General features: G+C 42.0%; 1 protein-coding gene across 3 annotated transcripts; it reads left to right on the top strand.

The window, feature by feature from the left end:
- Positions 1-1,993: 1,993 nt before the first annotated feature.
- E2F8 (E2F transcription factor 8) lies at positions 1,994-18,775 on the top strand. Of its 3 annotated transcripts, XM_079970780.1 has the most exons (15): positions 1,994-2,069; positions 3,940-4,044; positions 5,237-5,497; positions 5,828-5,984; positions 7,178-7,483; positions 7,823-7,984; positions 9,475-9,612; positions 9,997-10,209; positions 10,805-10,883; positions 11,151-11,667; positions 14,703-14,921; positions 16,038-16,170; positions 17,023-17,411; positions 18,054-18,365; positions 18,441-18,775. In XM_079970780.1, the coding sequence occupies exons 2-14, from the start codon at positions 3,997-3,999 to the stop codon at positions 18,228-18,230; spliced, it is 2,799 nt and encodes a 932-aa protein (XP_079826906.1). In that variant the 5' UTR covers positions 1,994-2,069; positions 3,940-3,996; the 3' UTR covers positions 18,231-18,365; positions 18,441-18,775. The 3 variants fall into 3 exon arrangements, with proteins under 3 accessions (XP_079826906.1, XP_079826907.1, XP_079826905.1); XM_079970781.1 differs by lacking the exon at positions 1,994-2,069 and having other exon boundaries at positions 7,907-7,984; XM_079970779.1 differs by lacking the exon at positions 1,994-2,069 and having other exon boundaries at positions 18,054-18,408.
- The last annotated feature ends 324 nt before the right edge of the window (positions 18,776-19,099 follow it).

Below are 19,099 nucleotides of genomic sequence, written 5' to 3'. Positions count from 1 at the left end.
AGGCAGTAAATGCTGAGGGAGCAGTGATGTCCCATCAGCAGTGTTGAACTATGAAGCAGCTACCAGTCCGGCTGGTTTCTGTACATAAAATGGCTGGGGGTGCCATCTTGTCCTCTGTCTCAGACAGCAAAACATATTGGGCTGATCCTGCCTACAAATTTAAGATTTTTGGATTGTGGTTTTTTAAAAATTCAAGAATGTCTTGAAATCTGCAGTACGCAAGGATTCAGAGTGACTCGGTTGTACATCTGGAACCAGATAGTACACTGTAATCTCCTAAAGCTTTGCAGTTTATTCCTGGCTGCTAAAACTTTATGGGTAGGGTAGTTCTCTATTTCACTCTCACAGAAGTCAGTGTCACAACAATTTGAAAGTTATGACTGTGGCCCAACTTGTTTTTCAAATCTGTGAAAAAAGGAAGACTGTATTCCAATACCTTTCTCATTGTTTGCAAGAGAGAGAGAAATGAAGCCATCACAATACAAATTTATCACTTTATATTAATATTTATGTGGTTTCGTGTTATGAAATGGGTTTTCTGTCTACTACAGTATCTGCACAAAGTTTTGCTGCTGTTTTGATTTTTTCCCAATAAACACAGTGCATTTATTACAAGATTTCCCAGACAATATGGACAGTTTTTGTTTTAAATCAAAGTGACTCCACCATGCAAGATATGGGACCAGAAAAAGTTTGAGTTGATAGGCAGGCAGCCACCCACCCCACTATACGCCCTGTTCCTCTCCACCTCTGTATATCCTCCTCCAGAGATGAGGCCAGAGTACAAGATGGTTAACTCATTTTCTCCCCCTAGCAAAGCTGAGATAGGTTTATAGAACGTGATGATTAGCCCAAGGTTAGGGATTCAAAACAAAGTGTAAGTGTCCATTGTCTGAGCCAGACATTCTGCTCAACTACGGTACTGTGTAAACAGAGGCCTGAAAGGACACAAGGCTGATTAGTTTGCATACTTTGTTCAGAGATCTCTCTGCAGTAGTTGCCATCTCTTGTTTCTCTTCACTTGCAAAGCTCCTGTACCTTCCAAAGCTGCACGAATAATTGCACCAACCTTATATTAAACAAATGCAGCTTACCCGCTTTGGAAATACAGCGAGGACAAAAGGGAAAGCTTGACCTGCTGAGCATCTGCCTGAAATGAAACCCTACCAACCCCGTGAAAAGGAGATGCCGAGAGCCGTGCTGCGGAAAGACCAGCTCCTTCATCCTAAAGATGAGGGGAAAGGTGGTACTCTGCACATGCTCAGAGACAATGACATTCATTCACTGACCTCAGGACTGAACCCTCACCTCCCTAAATTTAGGGGTCTCCAGGGGACCCTGAGCGCTAAGCCAGAGAAAGCCGCGCTCGGCGCCGCTCCCGCCCCCCCAGCCTCCGGCTCCCCCACTTCTCGCGCCAAACTCCTCCGAGTGAGCGCCCAACTTCACCCACCCCCCGGCCCGCGCGCCCACCCCACCCGCTTTCCCTAACCGAGGAACATCGCCGATTGGCTGGGGCGCAAGAGCCTCTGCGCTCCAATTGGTTGAGGGGGCTCGCCTCCTCCGCGCTCCTTTCCACGCCCACCTTCTCCGCCCTCCGCGGGCCAAATTCAAATCGCTGACACGGGCGGACCAGCAGCTTTCAGCCTAGCGAGGGAGGGGATGGTGCGCACTTCGTCTGAACGGCGACCGCCGCACAGCGCCCGAGATTACCCCTAAGAGAGGACGAAAGTGAGGGGGGGGGGCGCTCACACACACACACACACAAAAAGAAAGGTGAGGGCGGGGCGGGGATTATTCAACTCGCGGGGTTGGTGGCGCCAAACGATTTAAACTGGATCAGGGGAGGTCTCCGCCCCGCTCCCACCGAGAGCCAATCAGAGGCGTCATGCGCCCGAAGGATGGGAGGAGCTTATCCCGAACGAAAGAGCGCGGGTGGAATCCCGGGGCTGGAAGGAGGGGAAGGTTGAAGTGGAGGAGGAAGGGGGGGGTGAGTGACTGGCAGAGAAGGAGCTGTAGCAGAAGGCAGAGGAGACCTGGGGGGCGTGCTTGAGAAAGTACCCCGCAAAAAGGTGATTTTAAATGGTGGGCGTTTTGGGGGGTGTTGACAATAAGGTTTGGGTTGTACCAAGGGGATCCTTTTTATTTATTTATTTTAAAAAGTGCTGCGTAATGGTTAAACCGTGCTTGCTGAAGTCAGTAACCTTGACGATATTAAACTCAAATCTGATTGCCTTGTACTTTGACAGATGCACCATTCTTTGGTGGTATCTGATTAAGGAGCCTCTATCCTGTGAAAGTGTGATAAGCTTTGTACATTTTTATGGTATCTTGGGGCTCTTTGCTCCGTTTTTGCTACAACTGGCTTCTGCTTCTGTGATTTGTAACAAATAGCAATGAATTGGACCTTGGAGGTAGCATAGGGCACACTTGCCAGATTCAGTTCCTCCAACAACCATGATAGCTGCTGTACCACTGGGGAGAATATCATTGCTGCATAAATATATATATGTAAATGTATTTCAGAGAAAGTGAAATGGTGCCGTTTTCCCTTTCAACAGACACAACTATCCAATGCTGTTTCTTTTAAAGTACTGGTGCTTTATTTCATAATATCACAGGCCTGCAAGTTTAAAAAAATATATATAATTACAGTATGTATTTCACAACACAGGTGCCCCACAAAACATGTACCTTTGCTCCACAGTACTTTAAAAAAAATGTCTGGGAACTGCTGGGACAGGGAAAAGAAAGCCACTCAGCTTGATAAACTAGTGGCAGTCCTTGATATGTTTTCCAGAGAAGGAAGGCTCACCTTTGAACGGGATTAGGGGGTGGGTTGTATTCTGGATGACATACACTGCAGTCATCAAAACACTAAAGATATGTGCAGACTGGCAGCCTTGGAGTCAATCTGCTGTGGCTGCAAGAAGGTGGTGATGTGCTGCCTACCATGTTGTGTAATCTGTGGTTATCCATTCTGCCAGTAAATGGTGGGAACAGCCCGCTGCACCTTGTTAAACAGATATTGACCAGTGTTTGCCAGTCTGGTGCACCCTAGATGTTTTGGGTTACAACGCCTATCTGTTCCTGCCTGAATGACAGCGGGGGCTGCTGGAAGTTGTAGTCCAAAACATCTAGGGTGCACCAGATTTGTGAAGGTTGGTACAGACCTTCCTACATCCAGTTTAGACAGAAATCTCATGTTGCAGTTTCTGATCATCAGCCTTTATTATTTTTCTTTATTGTTTTTATGTTACAATGCTGATTTGGCAACTTCACAATCACCAACTTGACTGAAGCAAGAAACCTGAAACAGGATTAAACAAAACTAGTGCTTAGCTAGACACATACTTCACCAAATTGCACCAGTCTCCTTCGTGTAAAGACATGTGACCATAGGAAGACAAATTTAGCAATCTGTGAGAATAAGACTCATGTAGACACATTCTTAACAATGGAGTTGGGAAATCTTTTTATAACCCTGCAATCCTAAGCATGCTGCCTGTGGAGTAAGTCCACCTAAACTCAGTTGGCCTTCTGAATACAGGTGTGGCACATTTGTCATCTGAATGAATGGCCAGAGTTCTCATTCTAGAGGTCTTGCACCAGTGTTCCCACATCAAATTTGTTTCAGCATCTCTGGTAAAATGATGTCATCATCACCCCACCTTTCCTCCATGGAGATTAAGGTGACATACATAGCTCGTCCCCTCCCCATTTTTTCGCCACAACAGCCTGTGAGGTAGGCTAGCCTTAGAGAGTGTCCTAAGGTCACCTAGAAAGCTAACTGGCTCAGTGTGGACTTGAACTCTGTTTTCTAAATCCTAAGTCCAACACTGGTCACTGTACCATCACAGACTTCCATCTACCGGTATTCTGTTTTTTGTTTTGTTAAGTGCATATACATAAACTAATTTTCCTTTTTTATTCTTCTCAAAGAATGCTGTAAAGGTTGCCCAACCAACAAAGCCCTTATTCTATTTAATTCAAACAAATATGAATAAGAGAAAAGCTTGCAGTGGCAAAATGAATGCTGAAGACAAGGTAACCTATCTCCCACTTTATCTACCGCATAGCAAGTATTGGCTAGAGGTTGCTGCTCATTGGACTGTGGCTGACAAAGCTCTAAAATAAAGTTAAGAATTGCAAATTACATATGAGCAGCCATCACTACGCTTGGCATCTTCTGTTTGTTGTTTGGTTTAACAATCTGGTTTTACTTCAGTCTTGATAAAGAACTGGACCTGAAGAATAGTTACCTTCACTAACATTCAGTCATTTTGTTCTCTGCATCTGTACAGAGACAAGTCACTTGTGAAGCTATTATCGAAGGAAGTTCTGGACCCAGCAATGGGTAGAAACAAAACCCCATCAATTTAACTCATTGTATTTTATCAGCATAAAAAATGGCCACTCCTTTGACTTTGAAATTAGCTGGTCAAAAAATGTTATTCCTAACTTAAGTTTTCTTGATATAATTTTCATGTTCACTAGTTAAATGAGTCTCCTGGAAAAAGCCACTGTGAGAAGAGAATGCTGGTTTAGATAGGCGCTTGATTTTATCCACAGGCCTGCTGTTATGTTCTTCAGCTATTTTTCCCCCTTTATCAGGAACTTGTTTACACCTTTTGCTTTGTTAGCAAAATAAAATAGACAACTAAACTTAATTGTGTTTTGATGCTGTCAGGGGCTCAGGAGCTGGGACCTAGGGGCAGCTCTGACAGATGCCATCCATTTTTTTGTCCCCAACGTTCAGTCATGTAGAAATGCATGATGTTGTATATAAAAACACAAGTAAATTGTACACATTATGCGAGGTAAGAGTTTGGCTGCAGCCTTCTTTTACTGCAGCATGTATTTCTGCCCTAAAGCAAAACAATCAAGACTGACCGAAATACATAGGAAGTCTGATAAAATCCCCTAGGAACTAAACAAGTGAAAGTTTTGACACATTGGTTTTCAACTGGTGGTATACTGCAGCCTGATCGAAGATGGGTCACAACGAACCACCATAAAAATACATGGCAAAATGTAAAGGAATGTGTCCTTTACATGTTTGGGCTAAAGGTGGGTCCCAGGTCTGAAAACATTGCAGACTGTTTTGACAACAGGCACTTGATTGATTTCAACATGAAATTCGTTGGTTTATTGATTAAAAACAGCTTTGTTTTGATATTGCTTTTATGCCTGGCATTGCTGATCTCGAGTCACACAGTTTCATTTCTTTTTGGCTCAGGAAAATTGGTTTTTTGAACCACATGAAAGCACATTGAAAACTCCTCTGAAACAGGCAGCGACCTCCAACTGGCTTTTGGCAGAGAAGCCGCCTCCTGCTTCTGGCCATCTGACAACGCCACCCAAGCCTAATGAAATCTCTCCTGGAGACCCATGGACACCGACGGCTAACCTGAAAATGCTAATCAGCGCAGCTAGTCCTGAGATTAGAAATCGAGAACAGGAAAAAAGATTGTCAGACAGCAGAAATGAAATCCCTGAGGTAAAACATTTGTCTTCTTATCACTATAAATATTATTGAGCGCTGTACTCAAAGCTTAAGTATGCATTTGAAAAGTAGCTCAGCTTTGGTTTGTTTCAGTATTTTGTGCTAGACCTCAAATCTGGAGTGTTAGTTATATTTAGAGATTATAGTGTGTGCATAGCAGACGCTTCAGGGTAGCTCTATTATTTTGAGGCTCACCAGCTGTCACCAAGAAGGCACTTGGCATTGCGCATTGGCCAGAAATGCTGTTACTAAATCTGTCGAATCTTAATATTTTTCGTGTAAGGCGTTACCAATTGGTGTTTCTGCATTGTTTTCTTTCCGCAGGACCATTTGTCAGGAGACGAATATGAAAAATCTCAACCCAGCCGTAAAGAGAAAAGTCTAGGGTTGCTTTGTCACAAATTTTTAGCTCGCTATCCTAGTTATCCCGACATCTCTAAGAACAATGAAATTTGCCTTGATGAAGTAGCAGAAGAGCTTAGTAAGTTTGGAACTAAGATCCGGTGTTTATTACTGGAAAAAGCAAAACTCACTTCACGCTGTTCAAAATGATAAGCGATTGATTAGAGTCTTGGTAATTCTTATAAACAACTTTATAATGTGGTTCAGTATCCTTAATAATAGCTGTCAACATTTCCCTTTTTTAAGGGAAATTCCCTTATTCCGAATAGGATTCCTCGCAAGAAAAGGGAAAAGTTGACAGCTATGATCCTTATACTCTCACTGTAGCTGTAATGGGTTATTACATTAATAACTACAGTTTTTATTTATTTACTAAATTTATATACTGTTCTTCATCCAAAGATCAAAGGGCAGATTTTATACTGTATTTTGACAAGGCACATAACATGATACTCTCCCCACCCAACCCAAATACCCCCATCACATTTTAAAAGCCACAGATTGTTTAAGCAGCCCAAGGCCTGGGAGAAGGAAAATGTTTTTGCCTGGCACCTAAAGATATATAACGAAGGTGCCAGGCGAGCCTTCCTTGGGAAAGCATTCCACAACTGGGGAGCCACTGCAGAAAAGGCCCATTCTTGTGTTGTTTCCCTCTGGACCTCTCATGCAGAGGGCATACGGAGAAGGGCCTCAGATGATGAGTGCAAGGTCTGGGTTGGTTCATATGGAGAAAGGAGGTCCTTGAGGCATTGCGGTCCTGAGCCTTTCAAGGCTTTATAGGTCAAAACCAACACTTTGAATTGGGCCTGGAAAGTAATTGGCAGTCAGTCCAGGGCTGGTGTTATATGCCCAAACCATCTTGCCCCAGTGAGCAACCTGGCCATTGAATTCTGCACTGACTGAAGTTTCCAAACTGTCTTCAGAGGCAGTCCCATATATTGCAGTAATCTAACCTAGAGGTTACAAGGGCATAGAAAACAGAAATTAGGCTATCCCTGCCCAGATATGGAGGCAGCTGGGCTGCCAGCTAAAGGTCATACAGATCCTTACAGCCTCCTTACAGCAACCAGGAATTTGGAACAGGGGCATGTTATAGCGAGGCAGACTATGTGGAAAGAGCATAGTCTTCAGTTTTCCAGTCTTTCAGTTTTCCAGTCTTCCAGTTTTCATGGGGAATGAAGATATAATCATGAGGGTCTACCCACCTTCCAGAATGTGACAGGATTAAAAAGCAGGTGGAAAATAAATTTTTAAAAATTGCCTTTCTTACAGATGTTGAACGCAGGCGCATCTACGACATAATGAATGTACTAGAAAGTCTTCACATGGTGAGCCGACTTGCCAAAAACAGGTATTCTTGGCATGGGCGCCATAATCTTAAGAAAACACTACAGATTTTGAAAAAAGTGGCTGAGGAGAACAACTATAGTCAGCAAGTTGAGCTGATTAAAAGAAGACAATATGAAGAAGAGCCTGAAGGGGATGACCAGAAGATTCAGTTGATGGCAAAGCACGTTAGGCCAAATGACCATAGAGACATCTGCTTTGTGGAACTTCCTGGGATGGAGTTTCGAGCAGGTACATCTTTGCTTTTTAGTTTTGGCATGCCAGTATCTTCTACGATTTGAATTTGGTTGGTTCCAAATGCTTGCATCTGGGGCAATGTTTAATTAATTAGTTGGATTAATTTGTTTTTAACTCTCCTTATGATTGGCTTGTATAGTACCCTGAAAGGGCAGCAAATCATTTTTTCTTTAGAAAGACAGCATATAAATCCTTTAAATAAACAAATTGAATCTCCATGGAAACATTTATTGGGGGGAGTGGGTGAACCCGAAGCCTAGGCGAGTTAGGAACAATGATTTCAAAGCTCTCATGACTTGGATTATATTCTGCCATGGTTATCTCTCCGTACAGCTTCAGTAAACAGTCGTAAAGACAAGTCTTTACGGGTGATGAGTCAGAAATTTGTGATGCTGTTTCTTGTTTCAACCCCCCAAGTTGTGAATCTTGAAGTCGCTGCTAAAATATTGATTGGCGAAGACCATGTTGAGTATTTGGATAAAAGCAAGTTTAAAAGTAAGTGGCAGAAATGGCTATTTCCATATCTTCTCTATACTGTCCTTGGCCTAAGTGTCTTAATTTTTACATATTTAAATACTTTTTCCTATAGCCCATCAATACAGTGGTACCTCAGGTTACATACGCTTCAGGTTACAGACTCCGCTAACCCAAAAATAGTACCTCGGGTTAAGAACTTTGCTTCAGGATGAGAACAGAAATCGTGCTCTGGCGGCGTGGCAGCAGCAGGAGGCCCCATTAGCTAAAGTGGTGCTTCAGGTTAAGAACAGTTTCAGGTTAAGAACGGACCTCCGGAATGAATTAAGTACTTAACCCGAGGTACCACTGTACAAGACTAAAAATATGAAAAAATTATGATAGCATACTGAGAATGTAGGTGTTTTGCAACTTAGTATGCCCTTAGTACAAGTGTTCTCAGATGGGTTTAGATGTTAGCTCTTAATGGCCAGGTTTGGCCTAGTGTTGGCCCATGAAACTGATTTATTAGAATAAACTCAAATAATGTGTCCCCATGTTCCCTCCCCTTTGCTCATCTTTGAAGATATCATGATTTCTTAAATCACAGTTTCCTATGATGTCCGTACTGGGAGGCTGTGGTTTAAGAACCAGGGTATCTAACAAGCCAGGCACACAAAAGTAGGATTGAATGCACAAGCACACACCTTCTTTCGGTTCAGTAAACTGGTTGATTGGAGTTAGATAGTGACTCCTGAACCAGACCAATATATGATGTTGGCCTCCTCATAATTCATGGACAGGCTGTCATTGCTTAACTGGCTAAGCAAGTCATGAATGAGCCCAGCCTCCTCTACCTGCTCCTATCCTCCTGCACAGCCAGGAAGAATTTGGGAGCCTTCACTTCCACTCGGTTAACTGCAGTTTATTGTGTTATACAAACTGATAAGCAGTGCCTTATATCAACTATGGTTAGTTTGAAACAGGAATGTGTAACATTGGCAAATGGTCCAACACTGGAGGGCCACAGGTTCCTCATCTCTTGTTTGAAACAAGCCAATGGCCTGCAGTGGTTTAACCATAGCTACAGTTCTGTGTTCAGATGAGACAGCAAACTGCAGCTAAGTTAAAGCTTGTGGATGTGGGAAAGATTACTCTTTTCTCATCCAGCCTCCATCTAACAAAGCAAGGTGTCTGTTGAGAATGTTCTTCAGTGGGGACACGGTTCTTTGGACTCCTACCAAATTTAATTTTCCACAGTTTCCTAAACCCCACCCTTTTGTCATCCACACAGAAGCTCATTTAAAAATATTGAGCATATGGCTTGACCAAGGGACCAAAATTTAACTATTTGTGTTCTCCAGTCTTGTGGATCCTTGGAACATAAATGACCCTGTTGCTTTTGTTTTGTGTGTTTAAAGCACCATTTGGACTAATAGGAGAAGAAGGCTGATATTTTCATAGTACTGAACCTCTGCTTAATGGTGATGTAGTAGTACTGCATTTTCATTAGTCTTTTAAACTTATTTCAGCTAAAATTCGAAGGCTGTATGATATTGCAAATGTTCTCAGTAGCCTTGAGCTCATCAGGAAGGTTCACGTTACAGAAGAGAAGGGTCGCAAACCAGCATTTAAATGGACAGGACCAGATGTTTTTTCAGAGATTCTGGGTAGGTGGACTATTACTTCTGTACTCTAGAATTGCAGGCAATTCCCCATTTCTGCAGGGGTTTTGTTCCATGTCAAAGCATGCATTGGCAGAATGTGCGTAAGTGTGCCCCGTTATGCCACTATTCCTGCCTCTTCCGGGGTCCGAAAGGACCCGCATGTCGGTGGTTACATGTCAGTGGTTGGATGTCAATTGGACTCACCTAAAATGGCCGCCACCTGTCATTGTAAAGGTGAAGCTTTCTTATCCACTGCTCCTTGTTGCTACCAACCAAAGAAGGCTTTTTGTGAAAGGCATTTTTCACTTATATGTAGATGTGATCATTTCCCAATAGTTCTGCCAAAACAAAGGCTTAATAACAGTTTTGTGCGCGATTGATTTATAGCTGCGCAGCCTGTATCTACACCAACTGCAATTGCTTCATCTCATCCTGTGGAAGGGAAGTCTTCCAAAGAGCATTGTTCCAAGAACCTCTTCCCTACGAGAAGCAAGCAAGGCTTCATACGGCACCCATCTTTAATGAAATTGGCAAAGGGTGCGCAAAGCAATCAGAGGAAAATTAGATCTGCTCCAAGCAGCCCCGTCAAGAAAAATGCAAGTACGTAGTTGAAACTTAAACTCTATTCAGTGTCATTCCGGAGATGCTATTGAAATGTTGAATGGTTCTGCTTAATGCCTTAGCGCAGAAAAACAAACAAACCCCAGTATATCTTGCAATCTCTTGAGTTTTCTGCTCCTGAGCAGCCTTACTAAGTTTGGCTAGACTTATACAAAGTGGAAGCTATGTGCTATACTCAGGTTGGAAAGACTAATGGGTAATGGTGTTAGGTGCAGGCACAGGTTCCATTTTGAAGCTTTGAAGTGTAGTAGGCTCCATCCATGGCATTTCCAGCTGATGACTTTGAGTAGCAAGGCGCTGAAAAACCTTGAGTCCTTGGAGATGCTGTGTCAGATCAAAATGCTCTTAATATGACAGTTTCATGTAATTCTATGGACTTGTCCCACTGTGTCAATGGCTGTGTGGGTGGCCAAATCCAGGCCACAAGACTAACCATATACAACACCTTATGAGCAGTACCATAAGGTGTTGTCCTTCCAGTGGCGGACTCTGGAAGGCCATGAATTGCTCATCCTCAAGCTATGCAAACAGTATGGTTTTAGTGAAATCTCTTTATTTATCTCTTCTCCCAAAGGTCAAATTCCACCAAGCTTTCCAAGCAAGATGGCTCAACTTGCAACAATATGCAAACAGCAGCTGGATGAACAGTCAAGGTATGTTCGTAAAAGAAGGGATGCGTACAAAGCCTGCCTATTGAAAGCAAAATTTCCCAGCTAGGTGAAACCTCCAGCAGCATATCACACTTACTAACACTACTCCTCAACAACAGGACTAAAATTAACATATTTGGTGTAAGAAGAGCATGACTTAATGTTTGGCAGTGCTTTCTTTTCTAAATAAGAGGAGCCAATTCTACTTTATTGCTTTGGCGGAGCCATTTTGGATGCAAGGATTTTAATGCTGTGGATTTATTTTCTTAGGGATTTCAAGAAGAGAAAAATGAAATTGGAACATTCTACTTTGCCATCCCCTCTAGGTCTGCCACCCAAAACTCGTTTGAAGCCTAAACCATTCTTGTTACCTTCTCAGACTGAGATCCTACCTCTGATCCACAACTCGGTACCTCCAGCAGTGCTACCTCTCCATCCCAATGTGCCCTATGCATTATATCTTCACCCTTCCCAAACACAGCTAGTGACAGCGTACAATCCAAGTTTCACGGTGCGGCCTGTCCGCTGTGCTAATGTGGCTGGAAGTAAGTCTCCCACGGAGCCCAGTTCCCAAGTAGCCCCCGGTAAAATATTTATTGAAGACAGTGGCCGCAATGGAGAAGGAAGTGCTTCCTGTGCTGAAGAGCAGGACCTCTGGCTGGCGAAGGAGCAAGAAGGTACAAAGGATGACGTGGTGCCTGAGAGACGTTTTAAGAGACGTAGAATGGAGGGCAGTCCAATGAATAAATGTGCGAGTGAAGAAGCGGCACTGCATGATGTGCTACTGGTAAGCTGTATTAAAGTGCACACTCTTTCCAAATACTAAATGGGCGGCTGAGGCATGAAATTAGGGCTCTCTAATTGGTCGCTGTGGAAAATCAGTTCAATAGTTAAGGGTTCCTGTGAGTCAGGTTCATACACAGGGCGTACCTTCAGCAGTGGCAGCGGCAGCTTTTTCAAATCTCAGCTGTGCCACAGGTAGCCACACTATCAGTAGAGCTCCCCTTCTGACCACCTGACCTCCACTCTCTTTCTACACAAAGCCTTAGGAGCAGAGAAAGAAAACAGCTTAAGAAATACAGTAGTTTTATTTTTTAAAACAACAGCTGACTTTTGCCAGAAAGGCTTAACAACCTTTGGCAAAGCTAAGGAAAAACTCAACAACTTTGGCCCAACAACTTTTGTGTCTGGATTTTCACTTTTTGAAATATGGCAACCCTAACCTTATGGAGGAGGCCATCTGCTCAGGCTCCCTTTTAACTTCCAGGTAGCTTTGCTTTTGTGGTATTGGAGCATCCAGTTACTCCCCATATAGAAGGACAGCAGTTACCCAGCCTCAGAAGAAGCTGTCTTGTGTTTTTGGATGAGTTACAGCTCTGGGCAGGGCTTCTTTTCAGCAGGAACTCACCAGAACTCAGTTCCAGTACCTCTCAGGTGGGTGCCATTGCCATTCTAAGAGAACAAGGGAGGCATTTGAGGTGAGCACCTCTTTTTCTAGAAAAAGAGCACTGGCTCTGGGCTTGCCTCCTTCCAACTGGCAGGTATATTCAGAACTGCTGCCAAACACACTAACACGATGTAGCATCTTCTCCTTCCGGGGGAGAGCGCGTGGAGAGGTAATTCATACTTCTTTCACTCTTTACAGATAATGGGCTAAAGTATGCTTTGGGAATTTGTGCCCTAGATGCTGCAAAACGGTGGGACACATATTACAGAGTGCACTAAGTTTGGGAGCAAGCCTGTTATTTTCTACCTGACAAATCAGTAATTGCAGATTATCAGCTGTTGCAAAAACTGCCCTCCTTAGCGGCTGGCTTGCTAAATGCAGAGCTCTTGTGACCCATATATTGAGCTGCTCTTTTTTAATAAGAAGTTGATCCAAAGGTGTGTGTCCAGAAGTCTTCAGTCATTGAGATGGAACATCAGTGAGCACAAAGCAATACACAAGTAGATCACATTCCTCAGTTGAAATGAATGCAGAAGGCATTAAGAGTGGAAGAAATCCTTTTTAAAACTGGGGCATCTGCCCACAGAACCAGCTGCTGCATTAGGATTGTTTCCTATTTTCCTAGCCCTGATCAAATGTTCTGGAAACAATATTAAATGTATTTACTGTGTGCACTTTGATGATAAAGCAAAGTACTGTACTAGAATATGCTTGTACTTCGCTCTTTCCCTTTTGCACTTTAGTCAGGTTCATCAGCTATTCCCTATTCCTTTTCCCACTCCTCCTTGAGCTAATTCTGCCTTTTCTGCTGTTGATTAAATTTCATAACTTATTTTTACTTTCCCTCTGTCTTGTTACTTTTACTGATTTTAAGCTTGGGATTCCTCTGTATTATTGGTGCTTGGTGGCAGTAGCCAGGATTTTTATACTAATTTTGGGGGGGGGGGGTTGGTGAGGTCTAGAACGGGGTTGCTGTGGGCAGGATTGGCAAGTAATGTGAGGGGGGTAGAAGACTCCTTAGTAACAAATAAGTGACAACATGACTAAAGAAAGATGAAATAGACCTCTGTTAGGAAGGGTTACATAAGGATGACACCTTTTGGAGACACACATTTCACCAGCTTTGCTAAGGTAAAGAATATTTGAATCTGACTAGTGTCTCGTGTGTGTAGAGATCTGGGAATTTCAATAGCCCCAATCAGTTGCTTTTTATAGCTATGTTTTCAAGGCACCGTGTTTCCCCATTTATTTGTTTTTTTACTCTGTACTGTATTCCTGTTTTTCTGAGTGATGACAGCCAGTTGCTTGTTTCAAAGAATCTGGTTTGATATAGATACAGAATTCTGGGAACTGGATATCTCTCGGTTGTGCTTTGAGCTGCTTTTCCAGGAGTGCAATAGAGGGTGGGCAAAGTCCAGCCTCAACTTGGGAGAAGGGAAAAATAGGAATTGTGTTGGAGGATGGAGTTGACATGCAGAATGCGGGAGAAGAAGGAGAACAAGAAGGGAGAAGCACCTTTAATATTACTCATTCAGAGATATGCTGTGTGTGTGTGTGTGTGTTTGCGTGCACGCACCTCCCTATTCTAGATGGGGTTTCACTCACTCTGAAAGAATAGATTGGGGGCTGCTTCCCGATCCAACTTTGTCACTGGAAGCTTAGGTAGCCTTGTTGGGGAGGGGTATATATTACCATGTACAGCCAATATGCCAATGACAGTGATTCTTGGACAGGAATAGTCTTGCCATAGTGAACCATGCCTTAGTAGCCTCAAGACTCAGTTATTGCAATGTGTTTTATGTAGGGCTGCACTTGGGCCTAGTCTGGAGGCTTCACCTGTTACAGAACGCTCTGACTGTAGTGCCGTTGGGGAGAGATTATCACCAGCGCACAACTCTGGTAGCACTGGCTGCCTGCATGCTCCAAGGCCAGGCTCCAGGCTTGCAAGGCCCTTAACAACTTGGCTCTCAAGGACCACCTGATTCATTATATCCCTGCCCAATCACTGAGGTCTGAAGGGGAGTCACTTGTTAGTGGTCTCCCATGGCTTGTATCCACCAAGAGTCGCACATTCAGCATTGTGGGCCCAATTGTATGGGACTCCCTTCCAGTTGAGGTCAAACAGTGCCTGCCCTTTGGTTGAACTTCCATCACCTACTGAAATTTTTGTTTATTCCAAAAGGCATTTTAACTGAATTCTGATATACTTTTAACTGGTTTGTTGTTGCTGTACTGAGTTACTTGTAAACTGCTTAGAGACTATTGTAATTAAGCAGTATATAAATTGTTGAAATAAATAAATAATATCCATGTGTGTGTATCCCCCTCTAAATTAGCCTTTGGTTATTTTGCATTTCCCCCACCCCCCACTCCAGGGAGTATCTGTTGAAAGCAAAAAATCTCGATGTCCCATAGCTTCGCATCTTGACCAGGAAACCTTAACTTCATCAGCTGTGAAACAAAGTAAATCTGAAAAAACAGATCAACACTTGGAGGGTCAACCTAAGCCGCAGAGGCAAGGGGAATTTTTGGAACCCGACAGCGTCACCACAATGCAGGAGATGCCTGCAACATTTGCAATCGCTACACACAAGGTATACTTCCCCTTAAGCACATTTGTCCCATATCTTTGCTCTTCTGAAAGGAGCACTGAATGTCTTAAAGTAGGCATTTTATGCTCCATCTTTACTAAAAAAGAAAGAAAATTAGATCACATTCAGGACCAATGTAGCATCTGATAGATAGCTTCAGCCCATGGACATTTCCCCCTCTTTCCTTTTATATTTTAATTAAGGACTGCTGCTGGAATTCACTGTATTGCATTTCATACAGACCCTCACTATTTGGACAAAGCACATGTTTTGTGTGATCCGTGGGCAGAATTGTAGAATGCAATAATGGACATGTCATACTATCCAGCAACGTATTAAAATTATCCTTTATAAGACCTCAGGATGAAAAGTAATGGTCTTTTAAAATATTTTATCATTAAAAAAAAAATTTAAGAGATCAGAATGAAAAAGAATCATGCATTCTGCATGCTTGTAGAGCACAAACACAGTTGCATTTTTCTTAAAAGTTGAATGTTGTATTTATCTCCACCCACCCCAAATATGTTTAATTTTCATCATTATTGATGGATGCCTTTTGCTTCATATATGAGGTCTTCATTTTTAATGCGGTGTGGAAAAAGAGGAAGAAGGAAAACATAGTGGCATGAATTGAACGTGAGGTGGTCCAAAATTGCATCACGGGTGGTGGTTTACAATCTTCTCCCTCCTACAAAGTTATTATTATCCATTGCAATATTGGACAAGTGCAATATCAAACTTGGGTTCCAAATATTGGGCTACAACTCCTATCTTAGCCAGTAAATGGTCTAGGACGATGGGAATTGTAGTCCAACCTCATCATTTGGAGATCCAATGTTGAAGAACCCCCCCCCCCCACCTAAGGCTAACAGTTGCTTTGTGGAGAGGGGTGGTTTTCCATCTTAGAAATGACATGGCTAAGTTCTCTTACTGTTTTACTTCAGTCACAGTGGCTTCTTTAATTGTTAAGACATCAAGAGATCCAGTCATTGTTCTGCCATGTCATATCTATTTTGGCCCTTTCTTGTTTAGGAACAGTGCAGTACCTGAGCTAAATCTATGAAATTTGTGTTGATTATTGTTGTGAATATAAAAAGTACATTTCCCCTTGTTCTTTAGACTTGGTTTCCTTCAGGATACCTTATACCTCTTCCTCACTGTACCAAGCTTGGTAATGAGACCATTTTTTCTAACAAGGAGAAAGCTGAGATGTGTGCAGCAGAACAGAAGTCTTATAGTTCTCCTATTGCTGGTGTGTATTCATTAACTGTGCCTCCAAAGTATTCCAGACTTGTTTATATCTGATGACTCCTGTCAGCTATTGATGAAGGACTTTAGGTGGGAAATTTAACTACAGCTATTGCATGCCTGAGGCCTGTGCCCTCCTCATTCAGCTTTTGCAATGGTGGCTTGTTCCACATGGTTCCACTTTCTGTGATCTGAAGAAGATGGATTTAATCGGTTCAATACAATATGTATTAACAGTTCTGAACTCATTTACAGAGGGCTTACAAAACTACAAATAAAAGCTAACATTTTTGTTATCCATTTAACAATTCATTAAATAAATGAATTGCCTCCTATAGTTCTCATTTCCTTCAAGCACTTCTTTTTGTTTATTTCGTAAAATTGATATGCCGCTGGATTGTTTTTGTTTAAAAAAAACAACCTCAAAGCAGTTTACAAAGTGAATAAAACAATAAAATCAGTAACAATCCATAAAAACAACGCAGTAAATCATTCGAAACATAAAATCAACAATAAAGGAAAAAACCAATTAAAACAAACACCCACATTCTACACATGTTCCATGTTCTGATCTTGAGGGGTGGTTGTTTTTTTCAGTTATTGAATGTATTTAAACCAATGTTCTAGGGGAGTCATTTTGTTGTTGCAGGACCTTTTCAGAGTTTCTTATAATGTGATAGTTTGTGCATTAATATTCTAGCCAAGGCTTAATTTCATTCATCTGAAGCCTGCTGTGACCAAGCTTCTGGTGTTTGGCTGGACTTGGTGTCCACGCCTGCCAAACACTGGCCTGTGCTCCTTGACGCAGAAGTATTGTCATTTGTGACGGTTTTTTCTTTCTTTCTCCTTCTCATAGGTGGTATTCCAGTGACGTCTGAATTTACTGCCGTTAATTTCCCTGCTTTTCATATAGCACCTGTGAATCTAAAGCTACCCGCATCTTCTGTAACTACTGTCCCCGTGGTGAATGGCACTGCTGTGCCTTCAGACCAGGCTGACTCGATCCAAGCCCCAAGCGCTTCAGTTATGAACTTTACACTACAACACTTGGGACTGATTCCAGCCAATCTACAAATGTCTGCAAATCAAGTACTTAGATCTGGCCCAGTTTGTCAAGGAGCAGAACATGCTAGTTTGGTTTCAAAAAGTGTAGGCTTCAAACAGGAGAAAGCAATGCAGAATGTTTTACCACCGTACGGTGATGAGTTAAATAGTAAATCAGTTTCAGCAGCTTCTTTACAGCAGGTAAGAGAGCTTTTAAATAATAGTCTGTTTCAAATAAGACTGATGGGTTATTAACACATATTCTTGCCAGAGTGTACAGTCGCTCATAAGCAATGGGGCATTTTACATGATTTGGTAACAGGAGCAAGCCAGCAGGAAACCACACCCAGCAATTTGGAGTTAACTTTATTAGCAACAACAGGATCTGCAAGACATGAACAGCTTTGGATACAGATGTCGGAAAAGTGGTTTTCAGTAGGATGTTTTATCTTTGCATACCAGTGCTTGTATAAATTTACTTGGTTGAAACTGTTAAAAATGCAGACTCTGCTAAAAGAGCAGTACCATTGTATGAAAGGGCTAGAAAATTACAGAAGGGATGCCTAATACAACATTGTGAAATTGGCTGTTATATTGGCAACCCTCTCCATATTTACAAATATTTAGCAGTGGACCAAAAGCATTAATAGAGCATGCTGAGAGAGGATAATTAGTAAGACTTACCAACAGTGTCCTTTTCACCTGCTTCTTGTTTCCTTCTCTGTTGTTCCTGTTTCTTCTGCTTAGTTACAGTATTAGAAAGCCCCAAACAGGGTTCCAAAATACATTTTAGTTGTTTCAGTCTCATCACTTGCAAATAATTTAGTTTTCTCTTCCATTCAGGCCACTGTTCCTGTTACGTCCAGCATTCTGGATAATTGCCATGACTTCCAAGCATCATGCGAGTCAGCTGTAGTGCCTGAGTTTTGTTCATCCTTTCATGAATCAGATAGAATATCTCGAGCAACACTGGCAATTCCACAAAGAGAACATGGTGTTTCAACAGAAGATAAATTTTGAGTTGGTATAAAATATTGTTGAACTCTTCCCCCAAACAGATATGATTGAAACACTTATTTCTGGTATTATAAATGTGTACTCTGGAAATAATATTTGATCATAATGATGACTTCTTCGTGCTTGAATATCTTTTTAGTTACAGTTCTACTTGATCAACTATATATATATATATATGTGTGTATATATATATATATATATAGAGAGAGAGAGAGTAAGGACACACACTATTGTCTGTAAAAACACCACTTAAATGTCTGACTTCATAGTTGTGTGGAATAAGAAAGCTCTTGTTCGTTATTTGTATAGAAACATACTAAATATGTACTGGCACATTGCAAGTACCAAACATGTAATATATTGTATTTTTAAAAAAAACTATTAAGGAGGCTCTTGTTACTTAAGTTTACATAACATTTTAATTTTGTGTGTTCTTTAATACTGTTGCAAAGTTTTAAAATCTTAATCACGTCTGTGTAAATTTTAAGGTTTATTTAAGGGATTAATCAATTTCTTCAAATTAAATTTTGTGTCAGTTTTCTAACTTTTATACTTGTGGGTTGTTTCTTGGCATTGAAACAAAATGAACATGCGCAGAAAAACGTGCCATATGTATATCAGGAAAAGTATGGATAAGGATAAAATGCTGCATAATGCCTTAAAATGGACTGGAGTGCGTGAGGATTAGACCAAAGGGTCCATTTCTCCAAGCTCTCCAACTGAGGTGGCCTCCCAACAGGTGCTGTCAATGGAGTCACAAAGTGTCGCCAACCAGTCCTTTCACCTGCTAAACATGGTTGTATCCATGCTTACAGGGGTCAGCAGAAAACCCCAAAATGATGTTCGGAGGGTAGGACTGAGCCAGGCCAGGA

The sequence above is a fragment of the Podarcis cretensis genome (assembly GCF_951804945.1).
Source record: "Podarcis cretensis genome assembly, chromosome: 1".
Lineage (NCBI taxonomy): Eukaryota > Metazoa > Chordata > Lepidosauria > Squamata > Lacertidae > Podarcis > Podarcis cretensis.
The sequence above is the reverse complement of the archived record's forward strand: the minus strand, read 5'-3'. Positions and strand labels throughout refer to the sequence as shown.

What these genes read in the sequence shown, in the direction of transcription:
- E2F8 (XM_079970780.1), top strand. Translation starts at nt 3,997, where the DNA reads ATGAATAAGAGAAAAGCTTGCAGTGGCAAAATGAATGCTGAAGACAAG. An exon ending in TGAAGTAGCAGAAGAGCTTA is followed by an intron (nt 5,985 to 7,177) that starts GTAAGTTTGGAA and finishes CCTTTCTTACAG; the next exon opens with ATGTTGAACGCAGGCGCATC. An exon ending in CAGCTGGATGAACAGTCAAG is followed by an intron (nt 10,884 to 11,150) that starts GTATGTTCGTAA and finishes TTATTTTCTTAG; the next exon opens with GGATTTCAAGAAGAGAAAAA.